Here is a 19,094-nt window from a genome sequence, read left to right on the forward strand (position 1 = left end):
ATTTTAACCTATTGTTTTAACTTCCTTTCTGCACTACTTAAACCCCACACACAAAAAAGAGGGAGGTGGAGTGGGCTTGTGGAAAGAGCACTAGATTGGGAATCAGAAGACAGGAATTCTAGTCCCAGCTCCACCATTCCCGTTGTGTGACCTTGGGCATGCAACTTAGTTTCTTTCGGCTTCAATTTCCTCCACCTGTAAAATCGGGATAAAATGCCTGGTTTTCTTTGCTCTGAGACCATGAGTCCCACATAGGATAGGGACTCCGTCCAATCTGATTATCTCGTAATTTCTCCCAACACTTAGGGCAGTGTTAGACATATAGCAAGCACTTAATACCATCATTATTAAAAACTGTCCGACCTGATTATCTTGTATCTTCCCCCGCATTTAGTACAGTGCTTAGCACATAATAAGCGCTCAACTAATACAATTATTATTCAAATACTTTGTGGGCAGGGAATATATCTACCCACTCTGTTTTAGTGTACTCTCCCCAAGCCCTTTATAGGGAAGCAGTGTGGTGTAGTGGCTAGAGCACGGCCCTGGGAGTCCTAATCCCGACTCCACCACCTGTCTGCTGTGTGGCCCTGGGCAAGTCAGTTGACTTCTCTGGACCTCAGTTACCTCATCTGTAAAATGGGGATTAAGACTGTGAGCCCTCTGCACGACAGGGACTATGCACAACCCGATTTGCTTGCAACTACCCCAGCGCTTAGTATAGTGCCTGGCACATAGTAAGCACTTAACAAATGCCATAATTATTATTATTACTATAGTGCTCTGCACAAAGCAGCGTGGCTCAGCGGAAGGAGCCTGGGCTTGGGAGCCAGAGGTCATGGGTTCTAATCCCATTTCTACCACTTAGCTGTGTGACCTTGGGCAAGTCACTTAACTTCTCTGGGCCTCAGTTACCTCATCTGTAAAATGGGGATTAAGACTGTGAGCCTCTCGTGGGACAACCTGATCACCTTGCATCCCCCCCAGTGCTTTGAAAAGTGCTTCACACATACTAAGTGCTTAACAAGTGCCATTATTATTAATATTACTCAAATACCGTTCATAGATTTCATTTCCTAAGAGGCCTACTTGCGGCCACTGCAGGGATTCTAAAACTCTCTCCCTAACCAAAAATAAGGTCATACTACTCCACTATCCTGTCCGATGCCTCATCTTTTTCTAGAATGGGTACGGCAGGAGGTTATTTAAGGCCAGTAGCAGGGGGAAGAAAGAGAAATGCAAGCTTTTGAAATCCAAACAGATGGTTTGGCTTATACTCCTCTGTTCTTCCACAATGGGTGTTTTCACTATGCGTTTTGGGAAGAATTAGGGAACAACTTTCTGACCACACGTCTACCTGCATAGAATCCGAAGGGGTATCAGAAGCAATGATTGTCAGTGATTCCCTTATTGGAGGAGTTCACAAGAGCTGAGTGTTACCAGGGAGCATTGTTCAAGGAGACGGTTACTTCGTGAGCCTTCAAAATTCCAAACCCTTGAAACCCCTATTTCTATTAAGGATAATCATCTCCTCTCATCTTTAGAACACTTAATTGCAAAGATTTAGGAATGGTTTTTCATTGCATTAAGCTCATGCATTCCAAAACTGTGAACTATGAAACTGCACTTGGACCTGTGACCTTTGGGCATTTGACAGTCGCCCCACCCTCGACCTTAGAGAACCTATGTATGTTACAAAATATTTATTTATATTAATAGCTGACTTCCCTCTTGACTGTCAGCTCCTAGCAGGCAGAATATGTATCTGCCAACTCTGTTGTACTGTACGTTCTCAATTTCTTTCAGATAGTGCTCTGCACATGGTAAGCACTCAATAAATGCCACTGAATGAATGAAAACTCTGCTCTTCCCCAGGTTCAAACAAGTCAATCCAGACCTCTCCTCATTACGAATGAATGACTTATGAGGTTTATCCCAAAGCCCCAGACAATAAAGTTCCCCTCCTGTTGCTTTCCATGGCTCCCTTAATGCTAAACCAAAATTCAAAGAAACCAACTAGATTAAAAGTAACACCCAGCAGTGCATATGGCTCAACTGGTGTACCTTTGATCTTTCTCAAGAATTCATGGCCTTTGAATTTTAAGTGGGATTCTTCCCCTTATCTTTGTTTCCCACCTTTAAATTTGCCATTCTTTTCCGACCATCTAGAGAGGTACAGTCCTGCTCTATTGCGTGCCCTTGAAAAACAATTATTATTTCGAAATTGCTATGGATGTTACTTTTTTTAAATGGTATTTGTTAAGTGATTAGAATGTGCCAGGCACTGTTCTAAGTGCTCGGGGAGTTACAAGGTAATCAGGTTGGACACAGTGCCTGTCCTACATGGGCCTCACAGGCTTAATCCCCGTTTTACAGATGAGGTAACAGGCGCAGAGAAGTCAACTGACTCACCCAAGGTCACACAGCAGACAAGAGGTAGAGCAAAGACTAGAACCCAGGTCCTTCTGATTCCCAGGCCCTTGCTCTATCCACTAGACCACACTGCTTCTTCAAGAAGTAGACTTTGGAGGGAAAACAGACATCAGGCTGTGGCTGCAGCAGTGCCTACAAAAACCACCAAACTCTTGGCCCACACTGGGAACAAGATGAAAGCGATCCAGCTGTTACCTCACATTCTCTCTGTCAAGTTCCCAAATACAAGCCAACAACTCAGTTGAGAAGTTCAGGGCCACTTGATAAAACCTGCCCAAATGTCCAAATTATGCTAGGTGGGGTCCTGGATTCCAATCAAATTTTTCTGGTTTGGGGCAGGAGAATCAACCAACAGTTTCAAACGAAGGCTGTGACAGAAAAAACCCCCCAGCTTTTCAACTGAATGACTCACCAGGGACAAATCTAGACATAAAATTTGTTTTGGATTTTGGTTTTAAAAACATATTGTGCAATTGCTCGGCCTGTGTTCCTCATATATCAACAACCAAAACAAAACTGTTAAAATTAATTTTAGACCATATATCTTTGATAATGTTCACTTAATGACAAGAAAATGGGGGGATGTCAGCTTATAAAACATGACGATGAAAATGCCCCCAAAGTACTACCTTTCTTGAAAGAGATTTTAAACTAATTTTTAGATAGGGCTGCCTTCCAATGAAGCCTTTGTGGGCAGAACGATCAATCCTGCTACTCTGGTCATTGGGTTTAACAGTTTCACTTTTAGAAAAATAAATAATATGTTGCCGACATACTTCCCAAGCACTTAGTACAGTGCTCTGCACACAGTAAGCATTCAATAAATACGAATGAATGAATGAATGAATGGGAGTCCAAAAGACCTGGGTTCTAATCTCGGCTCCTCTGCTTGTCTGCTGTGTGGCCTTAGGCAGGTCACTTCACTCATCTGTAAAACAGGGATTTTGACTGTGAGCTTCATGTGGGACCTGGACTGTGTCCAATCTGATTACCTTGTTATCTACCCCAGAATTTAGAACAGTGCCTGACACGCTTAAAAAATACTAAACCCTACTTAGTGACAGCCCTGACCATCGCTCGTAGCCCCAACCTGAACCCTCATGCAACAAGGTACTAATAACAATAATAATGGTGGCATTAGTTAGGCATCTATTTAAGTGAGGACTGCACTAAGCACTGGGGTAGAAGAAAAATAATCAGGTCAGACACGGTCCCTGTTCCACGTCGAGCTCACGGTCTAGGGGAGAGGGCGATGAGGAAGCAGGCCCAGGTGATTAGCCCAAGTCAAGATCAAGAGAGTAAGCCCAACTATAAGAAATTTGAGAAAATGTGTCTCTCTCATGGCCATGACTTTCAGACCAAGCCAAAAGTCCAAGAAGCCTACATCTGTCAATTCATTCCCTCCATGAGATTGCAAAATCGGTTAAAGAAAGGCACGGAATCTTTGACTTATTTGGTATGTTTCCCAAGTACCTAGTACAGTCCTCTGTACACAGTTAGCACTCAATACCGTTTATTTTGTTGGGTTCGGCCTTCTCAGATGGTTTACCCTAGATGCCAATTCTGAGTTTTTGAACAGTTCCATCAGCAACACCTCCAGGCCATTCTTCATATTAAACGGCATCACAGCACTTTGATATTCACCCCGGCCCCAAATATTTAGGTAAATGTTCCTATACTCTACTATGGTCCCCCATCCCTAATCCACTTCAATGAACATCTTCCCCGAGAGGCGTAAGCTCCTTGTGAACAGGGAATGCGTCTGGCCACTCTGCGGTGTCAGACTCTACACACAGTAAGTGCTCAATAAATACCACTGATGATGTTCACTTCCCAACTACGTTGTAATGTACTTTCCCAGGGGCTTAGTACAGAGCTACAGAGCTCTGCACACAGTATATGCTCAATACATACTAATGGTTGACTTTCTTCCCAACAGCTTTTAGGCACCCAATCGGCACTCTTCCCCACATGCTTAGCTCCTCTCAAGCTAACTTACTCACTGTGCCTCCTCCGTATCTCTCCAACTGCCAACATGTAATTCATCCGAGTGCCTGCCTTCCCGACTAGGTGGGTAAACCCCTTGAGGGCAGAGGTCATGCTTATTATCTTTATTACTCTGCTCAGTGCTTAGTACAGTGCTCTGCACAGAGTAATGGCTTAGTAAAAAAAAAAAAAAAAACTACTCATTAGAAAGCAGTTAGGCCAAGGGCACCAAAGCAATGCTTACCACACCAGGCCTATGTTAGGCAGGATAGGTGAGAGTGAAAATTCACAGGATACCCAGAGATGTTAATGATGATAGTAACAATAACTGTGGTCTCAAGTGTTTACTATATGTTAAGCACTAGGATACATAGAATACAATCAGATTAGACACACCTCTGCCACCTGGGGCCCCCACTCTAATGGAGAGGAAGAAGAGGTACTTAATAATAATAATAATAATAATGATGGCATTTGTTAAGCACTTACTATGTGCAAAGCACTGTTCTAAGCGCTGGGGGGGATACAATGTGATCAAGTTGTCCCACGTGGGGCTCACAGTCTTAATCCCCATTTTTACAGATGAGGTACCTGAGGCTCAGAGAGGTTAAGTGACTTGCCCAAGGTCACACAGCAGATGTGGTGGAGCCGGGATTCGAACCCATGACCTCTGACTCCAAAGCCCGTGCTCTTTCCACTGAGCCACGCTGCTTCTCTACCATTTTACAGATGAGGAAACAGACCCAAGGAAGTGAACTGCCCAAGGTCACATGGCAGGGAGGTGGTGGAACTGGAATTAAGACCCAGATCTATTGCCTGCCTGTCCTGTTCCCCTTCCACTGGGCCAGGTTGTTTGGTGAGCTGAAGTGGAGGAACAGTAAACAAGGAGGACTGAAGAAATATTTTACAGACCCAATGAAGTCACGTTTTAGATGATGTGGTATGACTCAGGGCAGCTGGGAGGCAGCTGTTCATCAACGTGGTCTGTCTACTGCTGCCATTCAAAAGAAGGCAACTTTCTTAGAGCACAGGTTTGGAGGAGACTGCCACACCAAGAGACCCAACACGCGACAATATCAGGCACTACATGAGGCAAACGTGGTATTTGTTAAGCGCTTACTATGTGCCAGACACTCTAAGCGCTGGGGCAAAGTATAAGCTAATCGGCTTGGACAGTCCCTCCCCCACATGGGACTAACAGTCTCAATCCCCATTTTACAATTGAAGTAACTGAGGCACAGGGAAGTGAAGTGACTTGTCCAAGGTCACACTGCAGAAAAGAGGGGAGGCTGGATTAGAAGGCAGGCCCATGCTCTATCCACTAGGCCACGATATGCCCAAGGAAGGGGTTGTCAGTCTTCTTAGCCTTACTTTCACTCATGGGTAAAATCTCATCAATCAGTGGTGTCCTCTTTAAATCCCAAAGGACAGCCGTATGTACTTTTCACAAGAGGTTTGTTTGAATACTTTCCAGGGGAGCATAAGCATATTTCAACACCTGCATTCAGGTCACTGGTGAATCCAAAGGACGCCTGGGTATTATCAACTGATCATATCAACTGATTAGGGTCCAGTCGGACTCACTAAACATCCCTGCTTTACCTGGGGACAGGGAATGGTCTAGAAAGAGCGCCGTGAGGCGACAAGGCCGGCCATGCCACCACGAAGGGCTCTCTGGATCGGAAACCATTTTTCAGAGCGGCCGATTTTACTGAGCAATTTTCAGAGTCTGGATTTACGGATGTCGTCGACTGCTTTTTTTCTAAGGCCTGCAGAACTTGTAGAGAGACCCTGGCGCTGCCCCTTACACTTTCCCTATACCTGATGACGATGATCATGGTATCTGTTAAGCATTTACTATTGCCCAGCACTGTACTAAGCACTGGGGTAGGGAAAAGATCACGAGGTTGGGCACAGTCCCTGTACCTTATGGGCTCGAAGTCTAAGGGAGAGGGAGAATGCAATTGAACCCCATTTTATAGATGAGGGAACAAAGGCACAGACAAGTTAAGTGACTTACCCAAGGGTCCCACAGAACAGTGGCAAAGCCCGCATTAGAACCCAGATCCTTTGACTCCCAGTCCTGTGCTCTTCCCACTGGGCCATGCAGCTTCTCTGATATGCTGCTAGTCAATCAACCATATTTATTAAGTGCTTATTAAGTGTAGAACCCTGTACTTAGCACTTGGGAGAGAAGCAGTGTAGCCTAGTGGAAAGTGCAGGGGCCTGGGTGCTGGAGGACCTGGGTTCCAATTCAGGCTAAGCCATATATCTGCTATGTAACCTTGGGCAACTCACTTAACTTCCCTGTGCCTCAGTGACCTCATCTGTAAAATGGGAATTAAGACTTTTGGCCCCACGTGGGACAGGGACTGCACTCAATTAAATTACCTGGTATCTACTGGAGTACTTAGAAGAGTGCTTGGTACATAGTAAGAGATTAAATACCACAACTATTATTAGTAGAGGCAAATATAACAGAGTTGGTAGACATGTTCCCTGCCCACAGTGAGTTTACAGTCCAGAAGGGGAGAAAGAAATTAATATAAGTTACAGATGTGTACCCAAGTACTGTGTGGCTGAGGGGAAGGAAGAACAGGTACTTAACATTTTACAGATGAGGAAACAAACACAGAGAACTACCAAAGGTCACACGGCAGGGAAGTGTCGGAACTGGGATTAAAACCCCTATCTCCTGACTGAATACAGGGTGGAAATCCACATTCAAGGCCGACACAGAATGGAATGGGAGAAGAGGAAATGAGGGCATAGTCAGGGGAGTCCTCTTCGAGATGTATTTTTAATAAGGCTTTGAAGGTGGGGAGAGTGATCATCTGTCAGATATGAAGAGGGAGGGAGTTCCAGCTCAGAGGCAGGACATGGGTGAGAGGCTGGTGGCACGACAGATGAGATCGAGGTACAGTGGGAAGGTTGGCATTAAATGAGTGAAGTGTAGTAGGAAATCAGGGAGGTAAGGTAGGAGGGGGCAAGGTGACAGAGCTTTAGAGCAGATGGTAAGGAGTTTCTGTTTGTTGTGGAGGTGGATGGGCAGCCAATAGAGGCTCTTGAGGAGTGGGGAAACATGGACTGAACTGTTTTATACAAAAATGATCTGAGCAGCAGAGTGAAGTATGGATTGGAGTGGGGAGAGACATGAGGCAGGTAAGTCAGCAAGGAGGCTGATGCAGTAATCAAGGCGGGGTGGGATAAGTGCTCGGACTAATGTGGTAGCAGCTTGGAAGTAGGGGAATGGGTGGATTTTAGCGATCTTGTGAAAGTTGGACTGAAAGGATCGGTGACAGTTTGATTATGTGGGTCGGAAGAGAAATGAGTCAAGGATAATGCCACGGTGATGGGTCTGTGAGACAGGGAGGATGGTGGTGCTGTCTACAGTGGCAGGAAAGCCCTGCGAAGGGCAGGGTTTGGATGGGAAGATAAGGAGTTCCATTTTGGACATGTTAAGGTCTAGGTGTCGGCGGGACATCCAAGCAGAGATGTTCCGAAGGCATGAGGAAGTGCGAGACTGCAGAGAAGGAGAGGGATCAGGGCTGGAGATGTAGATTTGGGAATCATCCACATAGAGACCGTGGTTGAAAGCTTGGGAGCGAGCTTTCTAAAGGGAATGGGTGTGAATGTAAGCCTCGAGAGACTCACTCAGGTAGTGGGTGGGAAGCAGAGAAGGAGCCCGTGAAAGAGTCTGAGAATGTGTGGCCAGAGAGGTAGGAGGAGGACCAGGAGAGAACAGTGTCAGTGAAGCCAAGGTTAGATAATGTTTCCAGGAGAAGGGAGTGGTCGACAGTGTCGAAGGCAGCTAGGAGGTCAAGGAGGATCACGTCCAATTTCCACATTGGGATCTGAAGCTGCATTGTGATTCCAGAAGCTTTTCGGTCAATGATAAGAATGTTCTCAGTGGGTGGCAGCTGCACTTGAATTCTTAAAATGCTCTTCAAAACCCTAAGTTTTGTAGTTTTCTGACCTATCTTCACTTGAGTCCTGATGACTGGCTGAAGTTAAGTGTATTCTAAATTACTTATTCACATTAATGTCCGTCTTACCCTCCAGGAACATAAACTCGTTACTGGCAGGGAATGTGTCTCCTGATTATGTCGTACTGTACAGTGCTCTGCACATAGTAAGTGCTCAATAAATATGACTAATTGGTTGATTGGGTTGTTGACAGAGTGGGATAAATGGATTTAAGAGTTTGCATATCCCACTAACTGACCCAGAAGCCTGCACAAATGACTGCACTATCTGGACCAAAAAAAGATATTCTACAATCCTAGAGACTAATGAAATTAAATCACAAAGCTGACCTTCCAATGTGCCATTTCAGCAGAGTACCATTAAAGCTCAAAGATTTGTTTATTAGACTCGGAAGCTTTTGTTTCATATGACTGAAATTGGTGACACCAAACTGGGACTGAACTTAACCATCCTACTACAGTCAAAGCAACTCAAGGATGACATGAGATTAGAAACTCCACCTGGGATTTGGTTGGTAGTTCAGTAATCATGGCTGAAGAATAATGACCAAAATCAAAATTTAATCGATACTGCAAATTGGAAAGAACGGCAACAGAAGACACAAAACTGAGATTGATATGATATTTAAAACCACTGAGGTTTAAGGCTGCAAATTCCAAGCTTGAACGCCTGATAACCAGAATCCAGGTACCATTTGCTTGGTCACCTGGGCATGCTATAGCATTGCTTCAGGGAAGGAGATGAGAAAGGTTTTAGGCTAAAATATCATCATCATCATCAATCATATTTATTGAGCGCTTACTATGTGCAGAGCACTGTACTAAGCGCTTGGGAAGTACAAATTGGCAACACATAGAGACAGTCCCTACCCAACAGTGGGCTCACAGTCTAAAAGGGGGAGAAAGAAATCAAAACCAAACATACCAACAAAATAAAATAAATAGGATAGATATGTACAAGTAAAATAAATAAATAGAGTAATAAATATGTACAACCACATATACATATATACAGGTGCTGTGGGGAAGGGAAGGAGGTAAGATGGGGGGATGGAGAGGGGAACGAGGGGGAGAGGAAGGAAGGGGCTCAGTCTGGGAAGGCCTCCTGGAGGAGGTGAGCTCTCAGCAGGGCCTTGGTAAAATCACTGGGGTAAAATAACCCCAGTGAGCTCACCCTAGCTCCCTTTTACCCCAAGCAAAATGGCCTTACCACATGGAAACCATTTTCTGGTGTGATCTCATCCCAGAACTGATCAAAAGCAGCCATCACGGACAGTTAAAAAAATAATATAAAATAAAAAATCCTGAAACTGAGGTTTTTCCCTAAAGTGCTTTCCGATTTAAACTCAGCCCCAGTTCACAGAGTAAATGGAGCTTCTCCTCTATTGGCCAGGAATGCAAACTCTGCCCAAAATGCCCCAGTGGATTCTGGGGAGCACAGACTAAAACACAGTCCTTTGTACCTCACGTTCTCAATCAATCATATTTATCAAGCACTTACTATGTGCGATGCACTGTCCTAAATCTTTGGGAGAGTACGGTATCCCAGGGTTGACCGATATGTTCCCTGCCCACAATGAGCGGACATTTTGGAGAGTGATGGAGTCCTTCCTTCCTACTCTCCTAATAGCCATTTGGGCAGGCCTGTTTGAAAGGTTTTTATAGCACACAGCTTCCACTGTGAACTCATCTAACGTTATTCCATTATTTTTCTTGAGATTTAGAAGGAAACAAAGGCAATCCAGTCTCCTCTCTTGTGCCTCTATAAAGCATCTAAGGTTTGAGAACGAGTACAATTCTCTTTTCAGCAGAAAGGTAGGGCTCACAACAGTGTGGCCTAGTGGTATCTGGTAATCAGAGGACCTGGGTTCGACTCCCAGCTCTCCCACTTGTCTGCTGTGAGACAGTGGACAAGCCACAACTTCGCTGGGCCTCAGTTTCCTCATCTAGAAAATGTACCTTAAATCCTCTTCCCTCCTATTTAGATTGTCAGTCCCATGTGGGACATGGTGGCATAGGGACTGAGTCCAATGTGATTACGTTACACATAGTAAGTAAAGGAAGTAAGGAAAAAGAAAAAAAAAAGACATCCTGAGGTTCTCATGATGAAAGAGTACCTATGCTGCCTACTTTTGTGGGAAGGATAGAGAATGTTTTATTTCCCCCTCAAAACTACTTAAATGCATTTGTAAAATGTTTGTAAAATGTATTTAATGCTAAATTAATGCAATATAGGGACAAAGACAGTTTCCAAATAATCACTTAAACAGGGCAGAAAAAGGCAAGGTAAAACCTAACCCAGTGTTTTACAATAGGATCTCGAACAGCATTTGTAATAATAGTTATAGCATTTGTTAAGTGCTTACTGTGTGCCAAGCACTCCATTAAGCACTGGGGTAGAAGCAAGACAATCAGGTCAGACCCAATCCCTGTTCCACTTGGAGTTCACATTCAAAGGGGGAGGGAGACCAGGTATTTAATCTCCATTTTCCAGATGAGGAAACTGAGGCAAAATGAAGTTAAGTGACCTGCCCAAGGATCTGGAAGCTGTTTTATCAGATGGAACCGAAAGCAATCACTGGTATTTACTGAATGCTTACTACATGCAGAGCAATGTACTAAGCACTTGGGAGAGTACAATGCAACAGAGTTAGTAGTATCTGAAGATGATGTATTATATTCTGCCTCCAAATGCTTAAAGGAGGGGGTGGGGTGGGAGAGGGGGAGAGAGAGAGAGAAAGAGAGAGAGGTCGTCCTTCCTATTTGATCATTCATTCGATCATATTTATTGAGTGCTTACTGTGTGCAGAGCACTGCACTAAGTGCTTGGAAAGTACAATTCGGCAATAGAGATAATCCCTACCCACGGGCTCAGAATGCACCTATGGATGAATTTCACTGTCAGCGGCATTTTCTTTGAGTTTAGAGGAGAGCTCTATATTTACGTGAAGATAACACAACGAAGTTCCCCGGTGGGTGCAAAAATGGTTGAAAAACCAATGCAAGACCGATGGACCCTACCAAACCGCTTACTAACACTGTCCCCAGTTGGGCTATTTGTAGTGCCTGGAGCAGTGTTCCTTTTTTGTCTCGATCTCGTGATCTTCTGGAAGCTTCAATCCAGAATCTCCTTCCCTAATCACAAAGCACTGTGGTGGCTGGTCTGCTTATTGTAGTTGCTCTTAACATTCTGGGGTGATGCCTTATTTCCAAGATGACATTTTACTGTTTCTCCTTAAAAGTGCTTCCTCTGTCCCCCATGTTTGAGATTGGCCTATTTTGGCTCACCACACGGCAGCCATCCCCCCATTTCATCCTCATCACCAATGGTATTTACTGAGCACTCATCATGGGCAGAGCACTTTGGAGAGAACAATACAACAGAATTGTCAAGCGCACTCCCTGCTCACGATGACCTTACAGTCTAGAGGGGGAGATTGAAATGAATATAAATAATTCCCCACAAAGCGAAGCAGTGTGGATGGGAGAATAGATTCAATGCTAATGGGATAGATTTTACTCCACATCTTCATTGCTTGGGAGCTAATTTTTCCACTTGATATTAAATACTGCAATCAAAAGTATTCACTGTGTCCTTACTCCTTGCGGAGTACTCTACCTAAGCACTGGGGAGAGTACACTAGAGCTAGTAGACATGATCTCTGTCCTCAAGGAGTTTACAATCTAGCTTACAATCAAGTACATCTCCAACGGACTGAGATCTCTCTAGCTCAAGCCTACTTGCCAAGTAATGCCATCGTCTGGATTTACAGAGTGCCCATGGGCAAAGCACATTACGTCTAAGAACTTGGGAGAGTACAATACAAATAGAACGCAGGGTCCCTATCCCCACAAAACTTAAATGCTACCTAAGGGGCAAGTTGCCAGTACATAGTAGGCGCTTAACAAATACCGGAATTATCATCATCATCAATGCAGCAATTGACTAGATGCACACCACACTGAATGGATTTTCAATTAACATGTGGGTCTTCTCCATTATAGTCTGGTTGGACAAGACATCCGTCAGAAGCGACACCTTCAAGCACAAAGGACAGTTCCCGCTATAGAAATATATTTTGAGATTGAACCCAGCCCACTCTAAACATCAAATGAATGGTATTTGAGCACTCACTGTGTGCAATTCACTATATAAAGCATTCGGGAGAGTACAATATGAACATCTCCAACCGTCGCAAAATCGGAGTGCTTACTGAGTGCAGTTCACTCTACAGAGCACTTGGGAGAGTACAGGATGAACATCTACAACAGCTCCAAAATCTGCCCCTTTCCTCTCCATCCGACGGCCACCACGCTGGTCCAGGAACTTGACGTACTGACCTGAGACTGCATCGGTCTCCCTGCTGACCCCAGCCTTTCCCTTCTCCAGCCCATGCCTCATTTTGCTGTGCGGAGCTGACATTCTGCGGACCTCTCCCCGTTCCTCGAAAACCTCCGACGGTCATTCATTTCCTCTCCACGGTCGGAAACCCTTTGAAGGCACTCGGTCACCTCTCTCCCTTCCTAGGTTACCCACTCTTCTCCTACATCAGCCCAACTAACATGTTTTGTTCCTCTCAAGCCAACCCACTCATGATGCCGCGTTCTCATGCTCGCCCTCCTACCTGGGCTCCCAGTCCATGTGGGAAAGGGACTGTGTCCAACCCGGTTAATTTGGATCTACTACAGAGCTTAGAACGGTGCTTGACACCCAGTAAGGACTTAACTACCACATTAATAATGTCTTCGGCCACTGACTGGCTCACGCCCTCATCCCTGCCTGGAATTCCCTCTCTCGTCACATCGGACACATCACTGCTCTCCCCACCTTCAAAGCCTTTCTGAACTCATCTCATCAGGAGGAGGTCTTCAATTAATTTCTCATTTCCCCACACCATATCCGCTCAACTACCACATCAACTAGACCGTTCTCTAGACTGAAAGCTCGCTGTGGGCACCAAATGCTTCCATTTATTGTTGTATTGTACTATCATAAGCATTTAGTACAATGCTCTACACACAGTAAGCACTCAACAAATATGACTGCCCGACTAAAGACTTGAGTATTCCTCCTTCTCCCTGCCCCATGAAAGTATTTACCTACATATTTTTATGTCCTATTAGCGTCATCCACCTGTAATTTATTTTAGTGTCTGGCTCCCCGACTAGATTATAAACTTCTTATGAGCAGGGTTCATATCCACCAATTTTATTGTTCTCTCCCAAGCTCTTAGTACAATGCTCTGCACCCAAGACTTCAAATAGTACTATTAGGGCTTCTTCAAGTTTCTCTGATTAATCTCAATTATAAAACAACTCAGAATAGGATTAATTATCAAAAGTATTGAGCGCATACTCTATGCAGAGTACCATTCTAGGTGCTTGGGAGAGTATATTAGAGTGAGTAAGCTTGATCCCTGCCTTGAAGGAGCCCACAATCTGGTGGGGGGAAAGGGAGCAGAGGGGAGATGGGCATTGAAATGAAATAGAGGTGAGGAAGCAAGTGAGGGTATCTTGGAGGGAGGGGGTTGAGTGAGTACCTAAGTGGTTGGGGGAACAGACTTAAATACATAGGTGAAGCAGGAAGGAGGGAAAATTGGGTGAGGAGATGAGAGATGAATCAGGGAACTATTCCTGGAGATGTGATTTTAGTGGGGCTTTGAAGATGGAGAGAGTAGTTGTGTGTCAGATGTGAAAGAGGACAGAGTTCCAGGCGAGAGGGAAGGAAGGCTTGAGCAAAGGGGTGACAATGTGTTAGAGATGAGTGAGACAGAGTGCGTAAATTGGTGTGAGAGTAGAGTATGCGCTAGGTTGCAGTGGGGGTGGAGTGAGGATAGGTGGTGGGCAGAGAACTATTGAGGGCCTTACAGCCAACGGTCAGGACAGCCTTTCTAGGACCTCTCTATCAGCGGCCGGTTTGGGCCATGAATGGCCCGGAGGAGTTCCTGATGACGGGACTGTTTTCCAACTTAGATATGGCATCTGGGGTAAATCCTGGGGTAAATCCTGCAGCAAAGGCTGCACCCAACGCAATCAACGGTAATTACTGAGCGCTGTCAAGCTGTTAGAGGATCCCTACTGGGTACCTGGAAAATATACCTTGTGGTCTTGGTGGAAGAACAGGCATTTAATGCCCAAATTACAGATGAGGAAACCAAGGCACAGAGAAGTGAACAGCAGACAAGTGGCAGAGCTTGGATTAGAACCCGGGTCTTCTGACTTCTAGGCTCATGTTCTTTCCACTTGACCCCGTGTCTTGCTGCCTTAAAATTCCAACTAGAATACTGGACTCTGAAGTGATGTAAGATCTATTTACCTGATCAGAAATTAATGCGGTGTCTAATGTGCTTACGCTAACATCCTGTCTCAAAATAGTGAATAAAACATCTAATTACTCTGCCATACGCCCAGTAGCTCTTTACTGACAATATATGACATTTAAAAATGATTAAATTAAATCCATCCTCTGTGCTGTAAACTCAATATGGGCAAGAAATGTCTGTTAATTCTGTTGCACTGTACTCTTGCAAGCACTTAGTACAGTGCTGTGCACGTAGTAAGAGCTCAAAAATACCACTGATTGATTATATCTGTCTTGAAGGGAAAACGTCAAGGGAAATCATGTAATGAAATTTCCAACACTAATAGCACTAATGTGCCAAGCACTGCACTAAGCACCAAGGTAGATAATCAAATTGGACACTTCCCGTCCCACATGGGCTCACATTCTAAGGAGGAGGGAGAACAGGTATTTAATCCTGAGGAAACTGAGGCACAGAGAAGTGAAGCGACTTGGGCCAGGATCAGAACCCAGGTTCTCCGACTCCCAGGCCGGTGCTGGTGTGGTGAAGCAGTGTGGGGCATTGGGTAGAGCAGGGCCTGTGAGTCCGAAGGTCATGGGTTCTAATCCCGGCTCTGCCATCTGTCTGCTGTGTGACCTTGGGCAAGTCACTTCACTTCTCTGTGCTTCAATCACTGCATCTATAAAATGGAGATTGAGACCATGGGCCCCATGTGGGACAGGGACTGTGTCCAACCCGATTTGCTTGTATCAACCCTCAGCGCTTAGTACAGTGCCTGGCACATGGTAAGTGCTTAATAGATACCATGATATTTTTTTCCCCCACTAGGCCTCACTGCTTCTCTAATTTGTGAAGTACAGCTTTCCAGATTGCACTGGGGAAAAGACTGCTGCAAATTCCTAGTGTTTTCGTTTTAAAAGGTGACAGAATTGAAATGAACAGAGATATATTACTTTAAACAAAGCTGCACGGCTACCCAAACTGAGGAGAGCCATCCAACTGAAAACCTGAATTTAGCTCATACCCCCTCCGCAGCCTCCCTCAGGGTAGCATATCCTAAACCGTATAAACCTCCCCCAATACAAGCAAGCAGATTACAGTACGAGGCTAAAGGCAATTGGACAGAGAATCTAGTTAGAACACTGCGTGCATTTTGTAAGCAAAAGTTATATTACGCGGAGCCAATATGGATGTCACAAATACTTGAGAAAACCCATCATAATTGGTGGATTTCCTGGAAAACAGCTGGATTGAGTAAAATGTAGCGGATTCATTGTTTATTCCTAAAAAAAAAAATAAGGGCTGGGAGGGAATTGATCAGTGTAATCGGGTTACTGCCAAAAATAAATACATCTCCCTTAGGACCAATCTGCAACATCTAAAACGGAGTGGTGGGGCTCATGCAGTATTTCAAGGGTGTTTCAGACACCAAAGGTGAACACCACATGAAGTTACCACGATGGTCTTGCTAGCGGCAGTGAGGCTTTTCCTCTCAGACTGACTCCAGCCAACAAGAAGTCTGAATAATAAAGGCAGTGTTCCCGTTCAAGTGTAGGGGGGAGAGGGAACGGGAGGCTGGCCTGGATTCTTGGGAAGTTCACCTCCTTCTCTAAACACTGGGAGATTGTCTCCGACTGAGAGGACACTTACCCTTGAGATGCCTTTAGTGGATTGGGTTTTTTGGAAGGGAGGGAAGGAGTTGGGGGGCTTAAACGCTCGGTAACAATAATAATAATTATTATTATGGCATTTGCTGAGCGCTTACTATGTGCCAAGCACTGCTCTAAGCATTGGGAAAGAAACAAGGCCATCAGGTTGCCCCACGTGGGGCTCACAGTAAATCCCCATTTTCCAGATGAGGTTGCCAAGGCACAGAGAAGTAAAATGACTTGCCCAAGGCCACACGGCAAACCCACGTGCTCTACCTCCCAAGCCTGTACTCTTGCCATTTGGCCATGCTGCTTCTCAGTGCACTTCTAGTGCAATGCTTAAGTGCTCAGTACAGTGCTTTGCAATCAATCAATCGTATTTATTGGGTGCTTACTGTGTGCAGAGCACTGTACTAAGCGCTTGGGAAGTACAAGCTGGCAACATATAGAGGCAGTCCCTACCCAACAGTGGGCTCACAGTGTAGTCTATCTGCACACAATAAGCGCTCAATAAATACGACCGAATAGGGTACTAAGGGAGGGGGGGCTGGAATCCATTAAGGCGGCAATAAATGGCCCGAACGGCCTCGAAAATATTTTCCTCTAAGGGCGGAAGCCCCCTCGACCTCTTACGGAAGCAAGCGTGGCCTAGTGGCTGGCGCCCGGGCCTGGAACTCGGAAGGTCATGGGTTCTAATCCCGACTCCTCCTCCAGGAGGCCTTCCCAGACTGAGCCCCTTCCTTCCTCTCCCCCTCGTCCCCCTCTCCATCCCCCCCATCTTACCTCCTTCCCTTCCCCACGGCACCTGTATATATGTATATACGTTTGCACGTATTTATTACTCTATTTATTTATTTATTTTATTTGTACATATCTATTCTATTTATTTTATTTTGTTAGCATGTTTGGTTTTGTTCTCTGTCTCTCCCTTTTAGACTGTGAGCCCACTGTTGGGTAGGGACTGTCACTGTATGTTGCCAATTTGTACTTCCCAAGCGCTTAGTACAGTGCTCTGCACATAGTAAGCGCTCAATACGATTGATTGATTGATTGATTGACTCCGCCACTTATCTGTGGGGTGTGACCTTGGGCAAGCCGTTTCCCTTCTCGGGGCCTCAGTTCCCTCACCTGTAAAACGGGGATGGGGCCCGTGAGCCCCCCTGGGGCCAGCCCCATTCGGTGGGATCCACCCCGGCGCTCAGTACGGGGCCAATCAATCAATCAATCAATCGTATTTATTGAGCGCTTACTATGTGCAGAGCACTGTACTAAGCGCTTGGGAAGTACAAATTGGCATCACAAAGAGACAGTCCCTACCCAACAGTGGGCTCACAGTCTAAAAGGGGGAGACAGAGAACAGAACCAAACATACCAACAAAATAAAATAAGTAGGATAGAAATGTACAAGTAAAATAAATAAATGAATAAATAAATAAATAAATAAATAAAACGAGGCGCTTAACAAACACCCTTTTATTATTCTTTAACCAGCGTTTTGATCCCCACGCCTCTCTTCCCACGCGGGTTTCGCGGCCGTCGGGGGTCCGGTTCGCCCCCCATTTCACCACCACAGGCAGATGAGTCCCCCCCCCCAAACTCAGCGGCAAGAGCCCGGGTTTGGGAGTCGCAGGACGTGGGTTCTAATCCCGCTCCGCCGCTCGTCTGCCGTGTGACTTTGGGAGGGTCACTTCACTTCTCCCCTCTGTAAAACGGGGGTGAGGCCTGCGAGCCCCACGGTGGGCCCACCTGATGGCCCTGTATCCGCCCGGGCGCTTAGAGCAGCGCTTGGCACGTAGGAAGCGCTTAATAGTAATAATAATAATGGCGTTTATTGAGCGCTTCCTACGTGCCAAGCGCTGTTCTAAGCGCTGGGGGGTTTCCAAGGTGATTAACCAATACCACAGTTATTATTAGGAGCGAGGCCCATCCGGGGCGACCCTCCCTCCCCTTCTAGACTGTAAGCCCGCTGTTGGGTAGGGGCTCTACGTGTTGCCCACTTGTACTTCCCAAGCGCCCAGTCCAGTGCTCCGCACACAGTAGGCGCTCAATAAATACGATCGATCGATTGATTGAGTCGGGGGCTGGGGCCTGAGGGGGGGCAGGGAGGGTCGGGGGTGGGGGCCCCCCCTGGGCCTCACCCTGTAGTAGACATCGAACTGGATGTTCTCCGGCAGGGAGCGGATGTCGCGGCGGGAGCGGGCGTAGTTGTCCACCACGGCGGAGATGGCCGTGTTGTACAGCGTCTCCGGGATCCACTCCAGCTCCACCGCCGCCATCTTCCCTCAGCGGCCTCGGCCTCCTCCTCCTCCTCCTCCTCTTCCTCCTCCTCCTTCTCCTCCGCCGGCCCCCGCCCCGCCCCGGGCCTCGCTCCGCCCCTGGGGCCTGCGGGGAGGCCCGATGGCGGGGGTGGGGGGGAGCCTGGGGGCCAAGGAGGGCGACGCGATGGGAGGCCTTGGGGGCCAAGGAGGGTGATGGGGGAGTTTGGGGGACCGAGGAGCGATGGAGGGGGGGGCCTATGAGGGGCCTGAGGAAGATGGGGGGCCTTGAGGCGAAGGAGGGCGATGGGGGGCTTTGGGGGGCTGAGGGGCGATGAAGGGGGACCTATGAGGGGCCTGAAGGCGATGGGGGAGCTGATGACGGGCCGATGAGGGGGCCTGGGGGCGAAGGAGGGCGATGGGGGGCTTTGGGGGGGCCGAGGGGCGATGAAGGGGGGGCCTATGAGGGGCCTGAGGGTGAAG

The 19,094-nt window shown here is 46.4% G+C and overlaps 1 protein-coding gene across 1 annotated transcript in view; it reads right to left on the minus strand.

Moving 5' to 3' along the window:
• APPBP2 (amyloid beta precursor protein binding protein 2) overlaps positions 1-18,660 on the minus strand; it is a 57,621-nt gene extending 38,961 nt beyond the window's left edge. Inside the window, exon 1 of the mRNA XM_038759891.1 lies at positions 18,495-18,660. Coding sequence (XP_038615819.1) covers positions 18,495-18,632 — 138 coding nt within the window. The 5' untranslated portion in view covers positions 18,633-18,660. The remainder of the gene's footprint in view (positions 1-18,494) is intronic.
• Between the last annotated feature and the right edge of the window lie 434 nt (positions 18,661-19,094).

Source organism: Tachyglossus aculeatus, chromosome 17 (genome assembly GCF_015852505.1).
Source record: "Tachyglossus aculeatus isolate mTacAcu1 chromosome 17, mTacAcu1.pri, whole genome shotgun sequence".
Lineage (NCBI taxonomy): Eukaryota > Metazoa > Chordata > Mammalia > Monotremata > Tachyglossidae > Tachyglossus > Tachyglossus aculeatus.